The sequence below is a fragment of the Pseudonaja textilis genome, chromosome 2 (assembly GCF_049901715.1).
Source record: "Pseudonaja textilis isolate UNSWEBS1 chromosome 2, rPseTex1.2, whole genome shotgun sequence".
In the NCBI taxonomy this organism is placed as follows: domain Eukaryota; kingdom Metazoa; phylum Chordata; class Lepidosauria; order Squamata; family Elapidae; genus Pseudonaja; species Pseudonaja textilis.
In genome coordinates, this window is record NC_141991.1 from 174,718,722 (window position 1) to 174,734,903 (window position 16,182).

At 36.6% G+C, this 16,182-nt stretch overlaps 1 protein-coding gene across 4 annotated transcripts in view; it reads left to right on the forward strand.

The window, feature by feature from the left end:
• PALM2AKAP2 (PALM2 and AKAP2 fusion) overlaps nucleotides 1-16,182 on the forward strand; it is a 249,548-nt gene that overhangs the window by 53,986 nt on the left and 179,380 nt on the right. For all 4 annotated transcript variants that reach the window (XM_026713390.2, XM_026713391.2, XM_087926505.1 and 1 more), the window contains exon 3: nucleotides 15,914-16,044. In XM_026713390.2, coding sequence (XP_026569175.2) covers nucleotides 15,914-16,044 — 131 coding nt within the window. The remainder of the gene's footprint in view (nucleotides 1-15,913; nucleotides 16,045-16,182) is intronic.

Consider the following 16,182-nt stretch of genomic DNA (forward strand, 5'->3'; position numbering starts at 1 on the left):
AAAAGGTTGGGGACCACTGATCTAGAGCATCCCAAACCATCGCTAGGAATCAGAGCCCGCATATCATGGATATTCATTAGGAATAGCATCTTAATGGAGAGCATTTGGGGTTTTTAGGTTACAACATAGCATAAGATTTTGGAAATAGCAATGATATTGAGATTAGAAAATCTCATGCTTGAAGATGGGAAAGAATAAAGTTTTTTTAGCAGGTAAAAAATAAAAGTTTTTAATTTGAAACTGGACGTTTAGGAGGTTTTGCTTATGCCACATCTAAAGAAAGTCTGGAAGTTTAAAAAGGATGTATTAAAGTCTGAAATAATTCTGAAGTTGAACTTGTCAAACGACAAATTGATTCAAAATTCTGCTTCAGGAAAGGAGACATGCGACAAGCTAAAGCATATGAAAACATGCTCAGGTATGAACAGTAACCAGAGAACTCATAAATCTGAAATTATAAGGGATTAGAAATTTAAAACATCATCTGTCACATTATCTCTTTGTTCATAAGATACTAAAAGAACAAACAATGTGACCCCTTCTGAAAATTTCAAGGAACTGCTTTAAGTTCTCTACCAGAAAAGTATGAATGGAGTCCATCAGAGTTCATTATAGTGGAGTTATACCAACATGATGTGAACAATGCAACTAGGAATTCTCTAAAACAAATAAAGGGAGAAATGTAACCTATCATTAATGTATTAGAAAGAGACATATCAAAACAGAATGAAGACTGCACAGAACTAAAGCCTGTACAACACACACAGAGGGATAATAAGTCTAAATGTCTTAAAAGAAAAGGCCTGCATAGGGATTGAGGTACAGGCAAGAAAAGTTAATTTAGCAAATGGAATGTTGATATATGGAAAGGGCAGTATTGAATTGAAATGTCTGATAAATCATAAAGCAAGCAAGAATGGAATGTTTCAAGAAACATATACCTGAATTGGACACAGATTATATATATTAAACAAAATGTTTGTAAAATTATGCTTAAAATAAACTTTGCATTGTTACAAAAGACCATCAAGTAATATTGAAAGCACAATAAAGCTAATTTGCTGGAAATTATACAGCCTAAGGCAAGCAGAGTAATGGATGCATGCATAAGCATCATTCTGCAAAATGACATTTGGGCACTGAGATGAGGTTCTTATTAAGAAAATAAAAGCTGAGAGCTTAAAAATTGAATTGAATATTTGTCCTTTTGAGAAACAAAGAAAATCCACATGTGATTTTGTTTAAAAAACAAAAGGAAAAAGGAAATTTTTTTCTAACTTAAAATAAATCAGCCAGATATTGGAACCTGTTTTTTAAAGATGTTTGTAGTCCAATGTCAGTCAGAACCATTTTCCAACAGTTTTTACCAACAAAAGATTCAAACAAAACTTCATATGAGTTATGAAACCTATTTAAATTCAAAGTTTATGCATCAGTCCCTTTTTAAAAAGGAATAAATAACATTGGAGAATGTAAGAATAATGCTGGGCTGATGAATTGAACAAAAGTTTATAACATTTTGAACCTAAAACCTGGAAAAGTAACCATTGCTGTGTTGCTCATTTTAATGAAGAAGGTATAACTCACAATGAACTAAACTATTTAGATACTAACGCAGTCAGCCCAAGCTTGTCAATAGCATTTGGATCTACTCTGGATACTCAAAAAAGAAAGCAAAATATAACAAAAATTACACAGTCATGCACTACAATCACTACTGAACATGACTGAATGCAGAGAAGAATGAAAAAGATGGAAAGAGGCTTGGAAGCCAAATCATACCAAGAGTGGTTAAGTGTAAATTTTCTGTACGTGGCATATTAGCAGCTGGGCCATGCAAACAAGTAAAACCCCATCCACGGGATGCAGGCAATCCCCCACCGGTCCACAAAAAAACCTTTCTCCATGGAACCAGTCCCTGATGCCCCAAAGTTGGGGGGCCACTGAGCTAACCACAGAAATGTAGGGAAACTGAAGCATGAGTAAGTGGGTTTTCAGAATTAAGCATGATTCTGATGAAATGTAGGATGCCATAAATCTAGATTAGTAGCGAAGCACTACAGTACACACAAAGATATAGTGAGGATTACAATGAAGTTTTTATGCTGGTGGTTTGACATGCAAATTTACAGATAACAAAGTTGGAAGGGACCTTGTAGGTCATCTAATCCAACCCCGCACCCAAGCAGGAATCTGACAGATGACAGTCCAGTCTCCTCTTGAAAGCTTCCAGTGATGAAGCTCCCACAACTTCTGAAGGCAAACTGTTCCATTGGTTGATTGTTCTCACTGTCAGAAAATTCCTCGTTATTTCTAGGTTGAATGATCTCTCCTTGATCAGTTTCCATCCATTATTCCTTGTTTGGTCTTCAGGTACTTTGGAAAATACAAGAGTTCTACTAATTCTACTAAGTGTAGCAGCATCTAAGAAAATACATGTGAAAGACCTTTCTGCATGTGATCTGAAAAAGGATATTTTCATACACCAACCACCAGGTTTTGTAAAGTCAGGGGAAGAAACTGTAAATTACAAAAATCTATATATGGACTAAAGCAAGCATTCAATGCATAGACTGATAAACAAAATCAAGTTTAGTGAAACAAAGGCTTTAACCAGGGAAATACTGATTGATGTTCATATATAAGAATCAAAAATGGAAGATGAATGTACAGTACAATCTTTGTTATGCTGGTGTTTGAATTATACAATATGTTTAGAGTACAAAAGTGATATATATTTTTGAGACAGTGACAATGTAAATAAAGAAGTAAAACAACTTGGGAATATTAACCTCTATCTTGGAACTGAAATAAAAAGATCAAAGTGGAGGGTTGCTTAGTCAAACCAAACAATAATAGATCTAGTAAAGTTTCTAGACCTTCGTGAGGCAAAGCAGTCATGGTAAGCCCTTCAAGGTAGGCCAGGTCGCAAAAACACATCACAAAGATTTCAAGAATTATATTTTATTGTTGCGGGGCATAATAATAACATCTTAAAAATCTTGAAACTTAAAAGTTTCTCTCTGTCCCATTTTATACAAAACAAAATCAAGGTGAGGTTATTTTGAATTTCTTTCTCACACTTCCTTCTATCGCTGGGTTGTATAATCTCGTGTTAAGTCCCTCCTTAACAGCTCATTCCTTCCTTTCCCCATAATGGCTGTTTCATACCTTCTCCAAGGTCAACTCTGTTTGTCTTTACACCCATGCAAGTTCAGTAGCTAAATAAAGAGAAAAACTAAACTTAAATTGGCAAATAATATGGGGGGGGGTGATAATATGGGGGAGTTGGGGGATAATATGGGGGATTTGGAAAAAAAGCTGATATATTGCAACTGTGAGAAGCTCTGACCTGACCAGTGCAATTGGACTACTAATTAGAAATATTAGAAAGAATAGTGTGGCAATATAAGAGGACTAGATAGTAAACTAGATGCTGCAAAGGAATTATGGATTTTAATTTAAAACTGCCTATGACTAATAATCTAGAATATATGGAATATGCAGGTTTGAACTGGATTGGAAATAAATCTGATCGGAAATCAACAGTAGAACAGATATTCTTTAATCCAGGCATGAGGAACCAAGACGTTTTTATGACTTGTGGACTTCAACTTCCAGAATTCCTGAACCAGCCATGCTGGCTTAGGAATTCTGGATGCTGAAGTCCACAAATCCTAAAGGAGCCATACCTCCCAATCTTTGCTGAGTTTAATTCTTTATCTGGTGTGGTGAGAAGCCAAACTCTCTCATCTAGAGCAAGGCTCTCCAACCTTGGCAACTTTAAGACTTGTGGATTTCAGCTCCCAGAATTCCTCAGCAAAACTGGCTGAGGAACTCTGGGAGAGGAAGTCCACAAGTCTTAAAGTTGCCAAGTTTGGAGACCCCTGATCTAGAGATGCTGAATACTGCCCTGTGGTCAGACTACAAAAATTTTAAAAAACACTGAATTTATTTTATGAAATTTCCTTTATTGTTCCTCATCTACAGACAGAACTCTCATCCAAACTAAACTACTTGCTTTATTAAAGAGACAAAAAGTATTTAAGAACTCCTAAAGAGGAGCTGCCTTGATTCTCTTCCTCCCAACCAAACTATCTAAACTTGTCTCTGGGTTCTCTGGAGTACAGCCCCTCCCTTTTAGGAATCTAGGCTGCATTCCACCACAACCGTGGAAGAAGCATGCAAGGCACATACATGGTTGCACAAACTATTGCTACACTTGAAAATAAAAAGAATCAAACACTAAGATTCAGAGTATGAAGTAATACACAGCAGTTTACTCATCGTATTGCACAATTTGGTCAAAAGGTAAGGTGGGAAAAGAAGTTGGAATGCTTCATCTACACCATTTTTTTTTTCATGATGCAGAATAGAGAAAGTATAACCTGGTGTCCTACTTTTCATCCCTGTTTTGCAGTTTTGCAGTGTACGTACAAAAGCATAAAGCTGCAGTAACCAAAGGCTACTCCCTTTGGGATTAATTACCCACAATATTGTTTCTAGTGACTCTGGAAATCTTTAGATATAGCTAGATATACAGGTAATGTGAATTTTCCCCTGTTCTTTGTGGTTTTTGTTTTGTTTTGTTTTTTCTCTCTTTGCTTTGGACTAGGAATATGCAGGATGCAAACTAAATTGAAAATTAGAGACAATACTTTTTAAACATACTTTATGCAGACTGTATAGTAATACTTGATTAAGCCCAAAATTTCTGTTGCTAATTGAGAGAATTGTTAAGTGAGTTTTGCCCTGTTTTATGATCTTTTTTTGTCACCGTTATTAAGTGAATCACTGCAGTTTTAAGTTAATAACACAGTTGTTAAGTGAACCTAGCTTCCCCATTGACTTTGCTTGTTAGGAGGTTGCAAAAATTGATCACGTGATCCCTGGGACACTGCAACTGTCATAAATATGATTCAGTTGCCAAGCATCTGAATTTTAATCATTTGATCATGGAGATGCTTCAGCAATCATAAATGTGAAAAATAGTCATAAGTCACTCTTCTTAATGCTGTTGTCACTTTGAATGGTCACTAAATGAACTGTTATAAGTTAAAGACTACCCGTTGTGCATAGAGAACTAATTTTAAGGGTGGCTTGGTTGTTTAACCGATGAAGTCATCAAACTAAATAAAACCCATGTGATGCTGACATCACCAGGTCATGACCCTAACCAGATATGATGACCTTAAACCAACCATGTCCTCTTGGACTCTTAAGTTCATGGCCACAATCAGATATGTATTGAAGCTAATCCCATCAAGAAAAGGGTGACAGTCAAGTCAATCCATGATTAGCTGAAGCCCAAACTCATCTAATCCCATATAAATTCAAGTCAAAACTTTATAAAATAAAAAATGAACAGAACCCTAAGATGGATTGTATTTTGGAAGCAAACCCTATTTGTGCATTGTGAAATAAATAATAGGCTAATGGTGCTTTAATAGGGGGGAATTCTTAAAATCAGCAGGTTAAATGCAGGATAAGGATCACTTTATAAACCCACAGTCTGTATTGCCTCTCCCCTTTTCTAAAAGATGTTATTTCCACAAGAGTTTTTAAAATCTTTCCCTTGAATGGAGGAGAATTTTTTTAACCATACCAGCCCTAATGTGATGCTTAGTTTAATTTTGCCCCAATCCATTTATGCTTTGTAAAAAGGTAAAATTTGCAAATTTCAACCTAAAAAAAGCACACACACATGTACCTATACACATTTGCAAATTTAACTGGTAATACAAATTCACACATACCTGTAAGTCTTTTGAAGCATGGCTTTAATATAAGTTTTATTCCTTCCTCCAGCACACTAGGAGCATTTAACCAGTAAAGCAAAGACTCACACATACACCCCTTCCAACCTAGCAACAAGCAGTGATATTCCTTATCCAGACATATCAGAACTAAAATTCTAAGCGTGTGCAAAATAGGTCATGTGACCAATTGGCAAGGGGCATAGTAGGGTGGAAGTAGTATGTTCGGATGTCTAGGCAGATGATGCATGGAAATTCATCAGTTAAAGTCCATTTTGCTTTTGAAAAATAAAGGTCCACTGTCTGAAGTATTTCTATTTTACAAAATACTGTGGGGCAGTGCAAACTCAATGGCTTTCACTGGCTTTCTTAAACAGCATATGAAAATAAAACCTTCATAATCCAAACCCAAAAGTGTTCGTTTCTCTCAAGCATAGCCAGAACATAGCTCCATATTTCACAGAATATGTACACAAGCTTTAAATAACTGAGTAGTTGCAAAGGCTGGAGTTATTGCACATGTCCGACACACAGAGAAATCTCCAATTAGCCTATATGAAGTCTATCCTAATTTTATTCAGTCACAAGCCTTATGCTGAGACAGAATGATTCCCAGTGAGATCCAATATGAAACAAACTTTGAACCTCCCTGGTTCAGGCCTGACAATGATTATTCTTGCTTAAGCAATCCTACTAGCAAGTTTTTTCATGATTCTATAACATCCATCAATATTTTTACATTATTATGGATTTCAAGAGCTGTTTTGTTGAACAAGGCACAATACATTATGTATTATAAACTAAGCGAACACTTGTAACTACCTTATCTCTTAGCACAATACAATGAGTTTGTGCTACAGGATAAAGTTAAGGGAGGCTCAGCCAATCTCATTGTACACATGTTGTACTCTAACAATAAAGGTAATAATAATAAAGTACGATTGTATTTCTGTAGTGCCAGAAGATTTCACCCAAGGAACTATGAGATCCAAATACATTTTTTTTTCTTGATCCCACATCATAAATGCGAAGAACGTTCAAGATAATATTCAACCCCTTTCCTATGTGCATTTTATATTGCAAGCTGTTGTGTCATCTGTTGATTTTGTTTTGTCATTCTTGCCAAGCAAGCTGAGTTAAAGCTATCGAGGAGACTCTTTTGTGTAATGGTCTCACAAGATCAAATTCCCACCATTACTGTCAGCATAAAAGGATGCATTTGTGCATCTTGCTTATTATGTCCAGGAACATTGTGATCATTGAGGTATGGGGAGGACAAAGAACTAAATGCCATTAGGTCAGATGTATTGCAGATCTAATTTGGCATGGCTGCTCTAATTTTAATGGCCCTTTGCCCATTCACATCACGGGTAGAGAGAGACATTTCATACTGTATTTGGCAGCCAAGCTTTTTGGCATGATAAACATACAAAGCATGAGGAGAAAAATAATGCCTCCCAACACAAAGCAGGTGTATGCCAGAAATCCAGAGCAAATGGTGTCACCTTTTCTTCACCTTTATCTACTTACATCCATGTTGCCCCCTAAAAGTTATTCCAGAACCAAAATCCTCCCTAGATTTTGGCTAGAAATATACTGTGTTAAATTATTGAAATCAGGTCAATGAAGAAAAACAACCACAGTCTGAAATCCAGTGAAAAGTGATATTTTGCCAAAAATGATGATTACCTGACACACAAAGATAGAAACACATCATCCGTTAAAAATGTATGGATTTTTTATAGATCATCATTTTAGGCTTTTTTTAAAAAGTAGTACAATGCTAATAAATTCTTCTCTGGATATGTATGTGTATTCAATTATTCTTGGTCATCTGGAAGAAGAAAATGCTCTCGTTTCCATTTTTTTTTCCCAAAGAAGAAAAACTCAGTTGTCATCAATGAGGTGCAGCATGCTTGCACTTAGCTTTGTCAGGAGATAGTTGAAGAATATTTGTGAGCGACCTGCCTGTCATTCCACAAACATCTGCGGTCTGCCATCTGCCTGCCTTTCCACATGTCAGTGAAATTCCAATGTAAGGCAATTCCTCCTTCGTTTTTCCCCTCCTGGCCAGGAAGTGTAGGCACTGAGAAAGAGTGTCAAGTGATGGGGAGGTGAAAAACTGAAACAATAATATAAGTGCTATTGCCATCTGCTAAGAATAACAAAGAGAAACATTAAAATGAAGTTGAAAGAGATTAAGGACAACCTAAGAATGAGATCAAGAAAGAGAGATCTCTTTCCCAGAGAAAGAAAATATTGGGGAAACTGGAGGACGGATTCTAGTACAATAAGCAAGAAACCTGCTGAACTCAGCTTGGCACTCTACATATTTTATTAGCATTTTTAGAAAGTTTCTGAGTTGCTTACAACATATGGAAAGCAGGTAGGAAGGGAAAAATTATGAACCTGATAGTTTCATAGAAGCCTTTAGGTAGGTCTTCCTCCTTTTCTGTACAATCTCATATTAACGGGCTTTTGTGATTTATTTATTTTTAATCTGTGCCTCATGCTAGAGGCCTCAAGACTCCTTACCTTAAGCAGGGGAAGTCTTACATTTTTTACGTCATCGCTCTGAAGAGATTTTTTCGGACATGCCTGTGATGTCTGTAATTACCAGGCTGAATTAATGTTAGAGTGGTTAATTTAACTTACATTTAATATGACATCAATTTGTTAAGAATCTGAGAGATTTAAGATGTGCTGCAGTAGCCAAATCTTGGTCCTGTGGTGCCAGCAATTATCAAGTACTCTAGTACTTCATACCTGTTTTCTTGAAATATGCATTATTTCAGCAAAAAAAATGTGTGTGTGTGCTTATCCATTAAAAATAATATGGCAATGGAACTGAAAATTAAAAATGTAAAATCTGAACGCATATAATTATTTATTTGATGTCATTTTTTTTCACGCCTATCCTCTTCAGAGCACCATGGTAATTACTGATCACAAGTTAAACATTTTTTTAAAAAAACTGCAATTTTAAACAAAGCCGTCATGACATTAAAATACAAAGCAGACTCAATGATTATATGTAAATGGCCACTGAAAATGTAAAGTACTTAAAATAGAATGTTTGAAAAAAGGTTAAAATGACATATGAAATGCAAAAAAAAAAGTGGTTTCACCAGCTGTTAGAAAACCACAAACAAAAAACTGGCACCAGTTTCCTGTGCAAGTCATCCAAATACCGACTGCAACCACCAAAAAGGTGTTTCATTAATCCTATCTTAGCATTTTGGGGGGATCACTGGCACATACATGAGGATTAGTACAGGAAAAGCCCCAGTTAGTCCTGCAACAGAAATGACCCCAATTTCAAGATTTTGGGGGCGGTAGGAGTACTAAAGCATTTTGCTATTGTGGTTGGAAACCCTGAGAAAATTCAGAAGGCCTTCACTGGAAAAACCAACCTACAAGGGATACACATTTGTATTAAAACTGCATTATCTTTACATTTTTAAAATGTTGAATTGTGATGGCTGTTTTACTTTTTAAAAATAATATCATTGAACTATCATGATTGAAGCTGTATATCATTAAATAACATATTCCATCATTCTTCCTCCTTTTTTAAAAAAAGCTTACAAATCAGTCTTGATTCTTGGTAACTGCCTGGACAAGATTCCCTTGCAGGTTTCCTGGCAAGATTTTTGGAACTAGCTTGCCTTTTACTCCTTCTCACCATCCTCCTCTTCCTCTTCCCGAGGTGAAAAAAAAGAGACTGACCTAAAGACTTTAGAACTCCCACTCCTATTTCCAGTCTGGTGCCTTTAACCACTACATCAAACCGATTTTCTATATCATTGTTTCCACACCTCAGCAATTTTAAGATGTAGGGACATCTGGGGAATTTAGTGGTACATGACAAACTACTCCTAAAACTAAAATCTTATGGTATCTCTGGACACCTGCATAACTGGATAGAAGCATTCCTGTCAAACAGACAGCAAATGGTCAAAATTGGGAGCATCCTATCAAATTCTGTACCTGTCAACAATGGTGTCCCCCAAGGCAGTGTTCTAGGACCAACTCTCTTCATACTCCACATAAATGACCTCTATGATCATATTAAGAGCAACTGTGTTCTCTTCGCTGATCACGCAAAGCTATTCAACACCACCAACAATACTGCTACCCTTCAAAAAGACCTCGACTATGTATCAGAATGGTCAAACAAATGGCAACTTCAAATCTCAACAAATAAATGCTCTGTCTTACATATTGGCAAAAAAAAAAATAAGAAAATAAAATACAAGCTGAATAGTCAAGACCTTGTTGATGATCCAAACTCTGTCAATGACCTTGGAGTACTCATCTCTAATGATCTAAGTGCTAGAGCCCACTGTAACTACATAGCCAAAAGGCATTAAGAGTTGTTAACCTAATCCTATGTAGCTTTTTCTCTGGTAATATCACACTACTAGCTAGAGCATACAAAACATTTGCCAGACCAATACTCTAATACATCTCATCACTCTGGAACCCACATTACGTATCTGATATTAACACAGTTGAGAAAGTCCAGAAATATTTCACAAGAAGAGATCTACACTCCTCTACTCATTGCAGAATACCTTATGCCACCAGACTCAAAATTCTAGACCTAGAAAACCTAGAACTACGCCGCCTTCGGTCCAATCTAAGTATAGTACATAAAATTATATATTGCAATGTCCTACCTGTCAGTGAATACTTCAGCTTCAACCGTAACAATAGAAGAGCACACAATAGATACAAACTCAAGGTAAACCGCACCAAACTTGATTGCAGGAAATACAACAGAGTGGTCAATGTCTGGAATACTCTACCTGATTCTGTGGTTTTTTTCCCCAAACCCCCAAAACTTTAACCTTAGACTGTCTACTATTGACCTCACCCCTTTCCTAAGAGGTCTATGTGCCTACCGTACCTGTCCTATTGTTTCTTTTTATTTTTCTTATATGTATCCATTTCATGTATTCATAACTATGTTCATACTTTTACCTGTTATCTTATAATCTCTTGACAAAATAAAATAAAAAAATAAAAAAATAAAATAAATTGAAGTCCGTACATTTTAAAATTGCTGAAGTTCAGAAACACTGTTCTATACCATTGCCTAAAAGGGGGGAGGGCTGCTGATCTTAATTAAAGGTGGTGGGGGAAGCCGCAATAGGTCACAGATATTAGCAATAGGGTCATAATATTTTTCCCTATGCAGTGTTTTCGTGCAGATTGGGGGGATAGACTAAAACGAAAGGATCCCAAATAGCTTCACAGATTTATTTTTCATCTTTTTGAGGTAAAAAAAAAAAAAAATCTGTTGCTGTACTGTTGAATCTAGAAGTGGCTCTTATTTCTTTAATATGTTTGGTGAGGGCAATATATTTCAAAGCGGGTTTTATTTTTCATTCGTTCAGCTTAATTAAGAACAGTGAGCTGTATGGTGTGCTCCAAGTGAATATCTTTCCATATATGTTTGTCCGTGTTACAGCAAAAATTGGTTGGGGATGAGCAAAATGCCTCCTTCCAAGGAGCTAAACTGCTTCTGATCTGCGCCTTTTGATTTCACAATAGCATCATCAGAGTACTCCCATTTCTCTTGGTGATTCATCTCCATCGTTTCCTGTACTTTTCCAGGCTCTGGGAAAGAACTTGCACTAACCCAGTGGGAACAGACATGTACATTCCCAAAATAGCTGAAGGAGATCTTCATCCTCCTACTCCTGACCTAGTAGAGTTTTTTTTTTTTTAAGAGGAAAAATGGTCCAAAACTGCTTATTCACAGAATAATAAACAGAAGATGAACCTGGTATCTTGAGTATATACTAGAATTGTACATGTTGCAGATTACAGAAAGATATGTTCTTGCTGGCCCAATTCTCAATTTATTGTGAGAGCCCATGTAGTGGTAATGAGGGACAGGAGATATGAATTATAGTGGCTTTCCTATGCTATAAAAATGGCTCAGCAAGCTTTTAATTATAAAAAAAAAAAGCAAGCAGAAGAGGTCAAAAGGCTTCCTTTTGCATCTCCATCTCTTGACGGTCGGGTCTTACACACACACATTTGTCACCACTTCATTAATGGTTGTTGTTTCGTTTCATTCTGCAGTTTCCTGTCTTGTCTAACAATATTAGTTTAATGAAATTTTGAGGGACTGCTATGAATGGATAAGTGCTGGATCGATGGGAAGAATTGAAAAAAGGCAATTTGGAATATTGACACTCCTTATCTCAAAATGTAGAGGGAGAAGTTTGTTTTTCAATGGGTTTGTGAGAGTTGGTTTTGAATATTTTTAGAAATTATTAGTGAGATAAACTCATTTTCTCAAAAACTCTAAATTTCCCAGCTAGAAATTCTGTTTGAGGACTATTTGATGCTTCTCCTGTATGGATCTTCCTGTATGTCTTACACAGCTTGGCTGTCGCCAGGTAGGGAAAGCTAGGCTACCTAGGAATTTAGCCTCAGACAAGTTTGTACCATAATAAATTTAAAAGAAGCCAGTCTAATCTCCTCAGTGTAGAAAGCATCACAAAGTAAAGCAACTTAACCCTCAGAAACTGATTGCTCTGTCAGATTTCTGTCTATAAGATAGCTTGTTTTGTTTTCAAACATTCAGGCAGGATTTAAGATAATCCTCAACTTATGAACACAGCTGAGTCCAAAATTTCTGTTGCTGAGCAAGGTGATTGCTCAATGAGTCACAACCAATTTTACAACCAATTTTTTGCCACAGTCGTTAGGCAGATCACTGCAGTTGTTAAATGAATCAAGCAGTCATTAAGCAAATCCAGTTTCCTCGGTGACTTTGCTTGTTGGAAGCAAGTTGGGAATGTCACAAATGGCGGTCGCATTGCAACCATTGTAAATACATGCTGATTGCTAACTTCCCGAATTTTGATCACGTGACTGTGGGGATGCTGCAATGGTCATAAGTGTGAGGACCCATTATACATCACTTTTTTCAGTGCCACTGAAGCTTCAGTGCCACTGAACAGTTGCTAAATAGGTAAGTCGAGGATTACCTGTAAACAGTTCACTTATATCCTGTATTTCAGAATGGACTGTCTGAACCATCACACATGGAGCAGTCCTTCAAATACTACACAAGTACTGTCATTGTCCCCTTTCTCATCTTTTTTCAAGGCTCAACTTAACCATTCCTTCTGTCTTACCCTCTTCCTTTTGTCCTTCCTTCACCCTTGACTGGCTCAACTTTGCAGAGAAAATAGAAAAGTTTCTGAGCCCACATTTAAAAGAGCATTTTTTTCTCCCAGTAAATGTTATCTACAGGGAACAACAAGCAGTCTGGCAGATGAAAAGAGGAAAGTTTGTGTGGTTTCCCTTCCTGCTTTTTGTCATTAAATCTCCTGTTGAAAAATCCTTTTAAAAGGTTGCATTGCAACTTAATTTGCCTCTGGTTAACAAAACCTGAAGAGGTGGAGAGCTTAGTATCCAAATCCTAGTATCTGCCTATGCCAGTTCTACCTCCAGATAAATTATCTGTTGCTGCTTCCTCCTGGGAGTTAGGCCATGCAGTCATTTTCTGGTACCAGGGAGATTATAATAGCTAGGCCTGCTCCATGTGGCCTTGTTTTTGCCAGGGGAAGCCATGGCCAATTAGCTTTCTAGCACTGCTTCTGTTAGATGTTTTGTAAACAACAGCAGCTGGTGGGTAGATCTGGATGGAAACCAATACCCAATATGGTCCCCAAAATGTAAACTCTGTTTATTGAGAGGGTATACTCATTAATTCCTTGACGGATTAGATTTTGTTTCATTATAGGAATCCTTAAGCAGCTACCTTTTTGTCTATGCTATTGGCTGATACAGTTTGTTAACACTTCTTTAGATAATAGAACCATGAATCCAAAAATCCTCTTCCTATAGTGGAAAATGCCAGAATTGTTCAACTAACGTGAAATTCTGAAACTGTTTTTTCCATATTTGAGGTCTTGCATACTTGCCTGCATAGAACGGTTTGTTTCTTTGTGGGATTCCACTTCCTAATTGACTTTGTCATGCTAGATAATACAGTGTTGTGAGTATTAAGCTAGGCCTGAGAAATCCATGTTCAGATTCCTGCCTGCGCTGAACCTCATGATTGACAGTTATTCATGGAGTCCTTATAAGAATAAAATAGGAGAGAGGTAGAAAGTACGTGGCATTCAGAAAACCTGGTTATAAATGCAACAAATATTGTATATATATTTTGATATCTTTGTTTTCAATACTCTTAACAATAAAACTAGCCAAGGGACAACTCACCACAGGACAATTCAATGTGGGATAACTCAATGCAAAAAACCTGTACTGTAGACCCATTCTTAATTCTATTAAGGCGATTGTCTGACTCTTCTTCCTTTCTTCATTAGCACATGACTCTGATTCCCTAGGAGAACCTGCACCACTTGGGAAAACTGCCTAGGCAGAGGCCGAAGAACCAAGTGGACTCTGCTGAAGTTATGGGCCATGTTTGTGCCAGCGTCTGTTTAACTAAACCATGCCTGAGCCTTCTGCTCTCGTTTCCAAAGCTGGCTCAGCTTAAGGGAGGTGAAAGTTCCTGCCATTCCACAGGAAGGCTTCCTCACCTTATTCTAAAGAAACAACTGGTTTTTCCTCAAAATTAATGTGCATTGTTAATCAGCCATGATCAATCCTAACACATCTCCAACCTCCAAGAAAGTTATGATAATTTTCATTGGCCTACTTGGGTGTATTGTGTTGCTAGATATTTAATGACATAGCACCCACTAAGTATTTGTCTTGTGATTTCATGTGGAAAATATAATAAATGCATTTGCTTGAAGATTACCTGTAAGATTTTATGAGAAATATCTGTATAAGAGAAATATATATTTCTTGAAGAGAAAAAAGCAAAGTTAGATAAGGAATGCAAATAGAATAACTAAATAGAAAAGTTGCAAATGAATAATGAGTTTGATTATGCTGTTCCTGCAAATCAGTGACAGGTTGTTTCAAAAACTCTGAATTTAGGTTTGTTCATTAAAACTTAATATGTAGGAGGTTTTTTGTTTGTTGGGCTCCTTTGAGTCAGTATTGACTCCTGATGATAGCCTGGACTGATTCCTGCAGTTTTCTTGGTGTGATTTCAGAACAATAGCCTCTTTCCTAGGGCTGATAGAAACTGTATGGCTCAAAGTCACGCCACTGGCTGTATGCCTAAAATGCAACTAGAACTCATGTTTCCCCAGATAGTTCCCCAGATGGTGGCTTAACAACTACGTTAAACTGGCTCTCTAATAAGTAGCTAGTGCAACAGAATAGATTATTTCTTGTGTGTTGGATACCTCACAATATCAAAGAGGAATCAGTTATGATTGCTTTGTTGCTGGAAATGTAAACTATTATCTTACACAATTAGGACTTGTCTCATAACATTGTTGCTTGGATCAAAATCCATAGATATGCTAATAAGGCTGCAGATTAAGGTCACCTGCATTCTTTCTATTACTCCTCCAGTAGTTGGAATCTAACCAAGCATGAATCTTTCATGTATGGAGAGTAACCAGAAAGAATTTCATAAAACATTGGGTAGATAAATCCATTTAGTTTTAAATCCATAGTTCTAAATCCATTTAGGTTTACATTTTTTACATTATTTTAGAAATTTGGCTATGTACAGTATATATATTTTTGTAAGCTAGTCAGAGCCATTGGAATGAATGGCATAAGTTTTATAAAGAAACATTTACAACGAATTGATGCCAGTGGATTGCCAGTAAGTACCATTTGTCAGTAATTGTTCTTCTTTGGAGTGCTTTCCATTAATTGCATCATTTTCAGGCATAGTTGTTTTTACACAATTTCATGCATAAGTTTCTTTTCATTCTAATCATATCTAATCATGCTAGTTTGCTTGTTTAAAAATTACTTCATAGCTGGATGTACTAGTTGTTCACTTATTTCCAGATATAAAATCAACAGCCCTTTTGTTTATAAATTAGATGTGACACCTTGGCTGAGCAGGGATCTAGATTAGTCCCTTAAGGGAGTCATGAATTGGTCTAATGCTGGAAGCACTAACCGGTAGCTTTAAGAAGGGTTATCAAATATTTAGGAGCTGAATTCTTCTAATGTCACTTCTAATATCTTGTGTGCTTTTTTCTTCTTCTTCTTCTTCTTTCTTTCCTCTGTTATCTCTCACCTAGTCAAAAGCTCTTCGGGAAAAATGGCTGATGCAGGGAATTCCTGCAAGTTCTCCGGCCGAGGAAGAAGCCAGGAAGAGACAGTCAGAAGAAGATGAGCTGAAAGTGAAAAAGCTTGAAGGCAACATCCATAGGTAGGTTCACATCTTTTTTTTTTTTATCTTGGATAAATGATTGAGGCCCAATTTTTGCCCTCTTGTAACTATGTGGTCACTATAATGTAAAAACAAAAATGCTTGGAAATTAAAAAAAACATCAAGGCTGGTGACTTA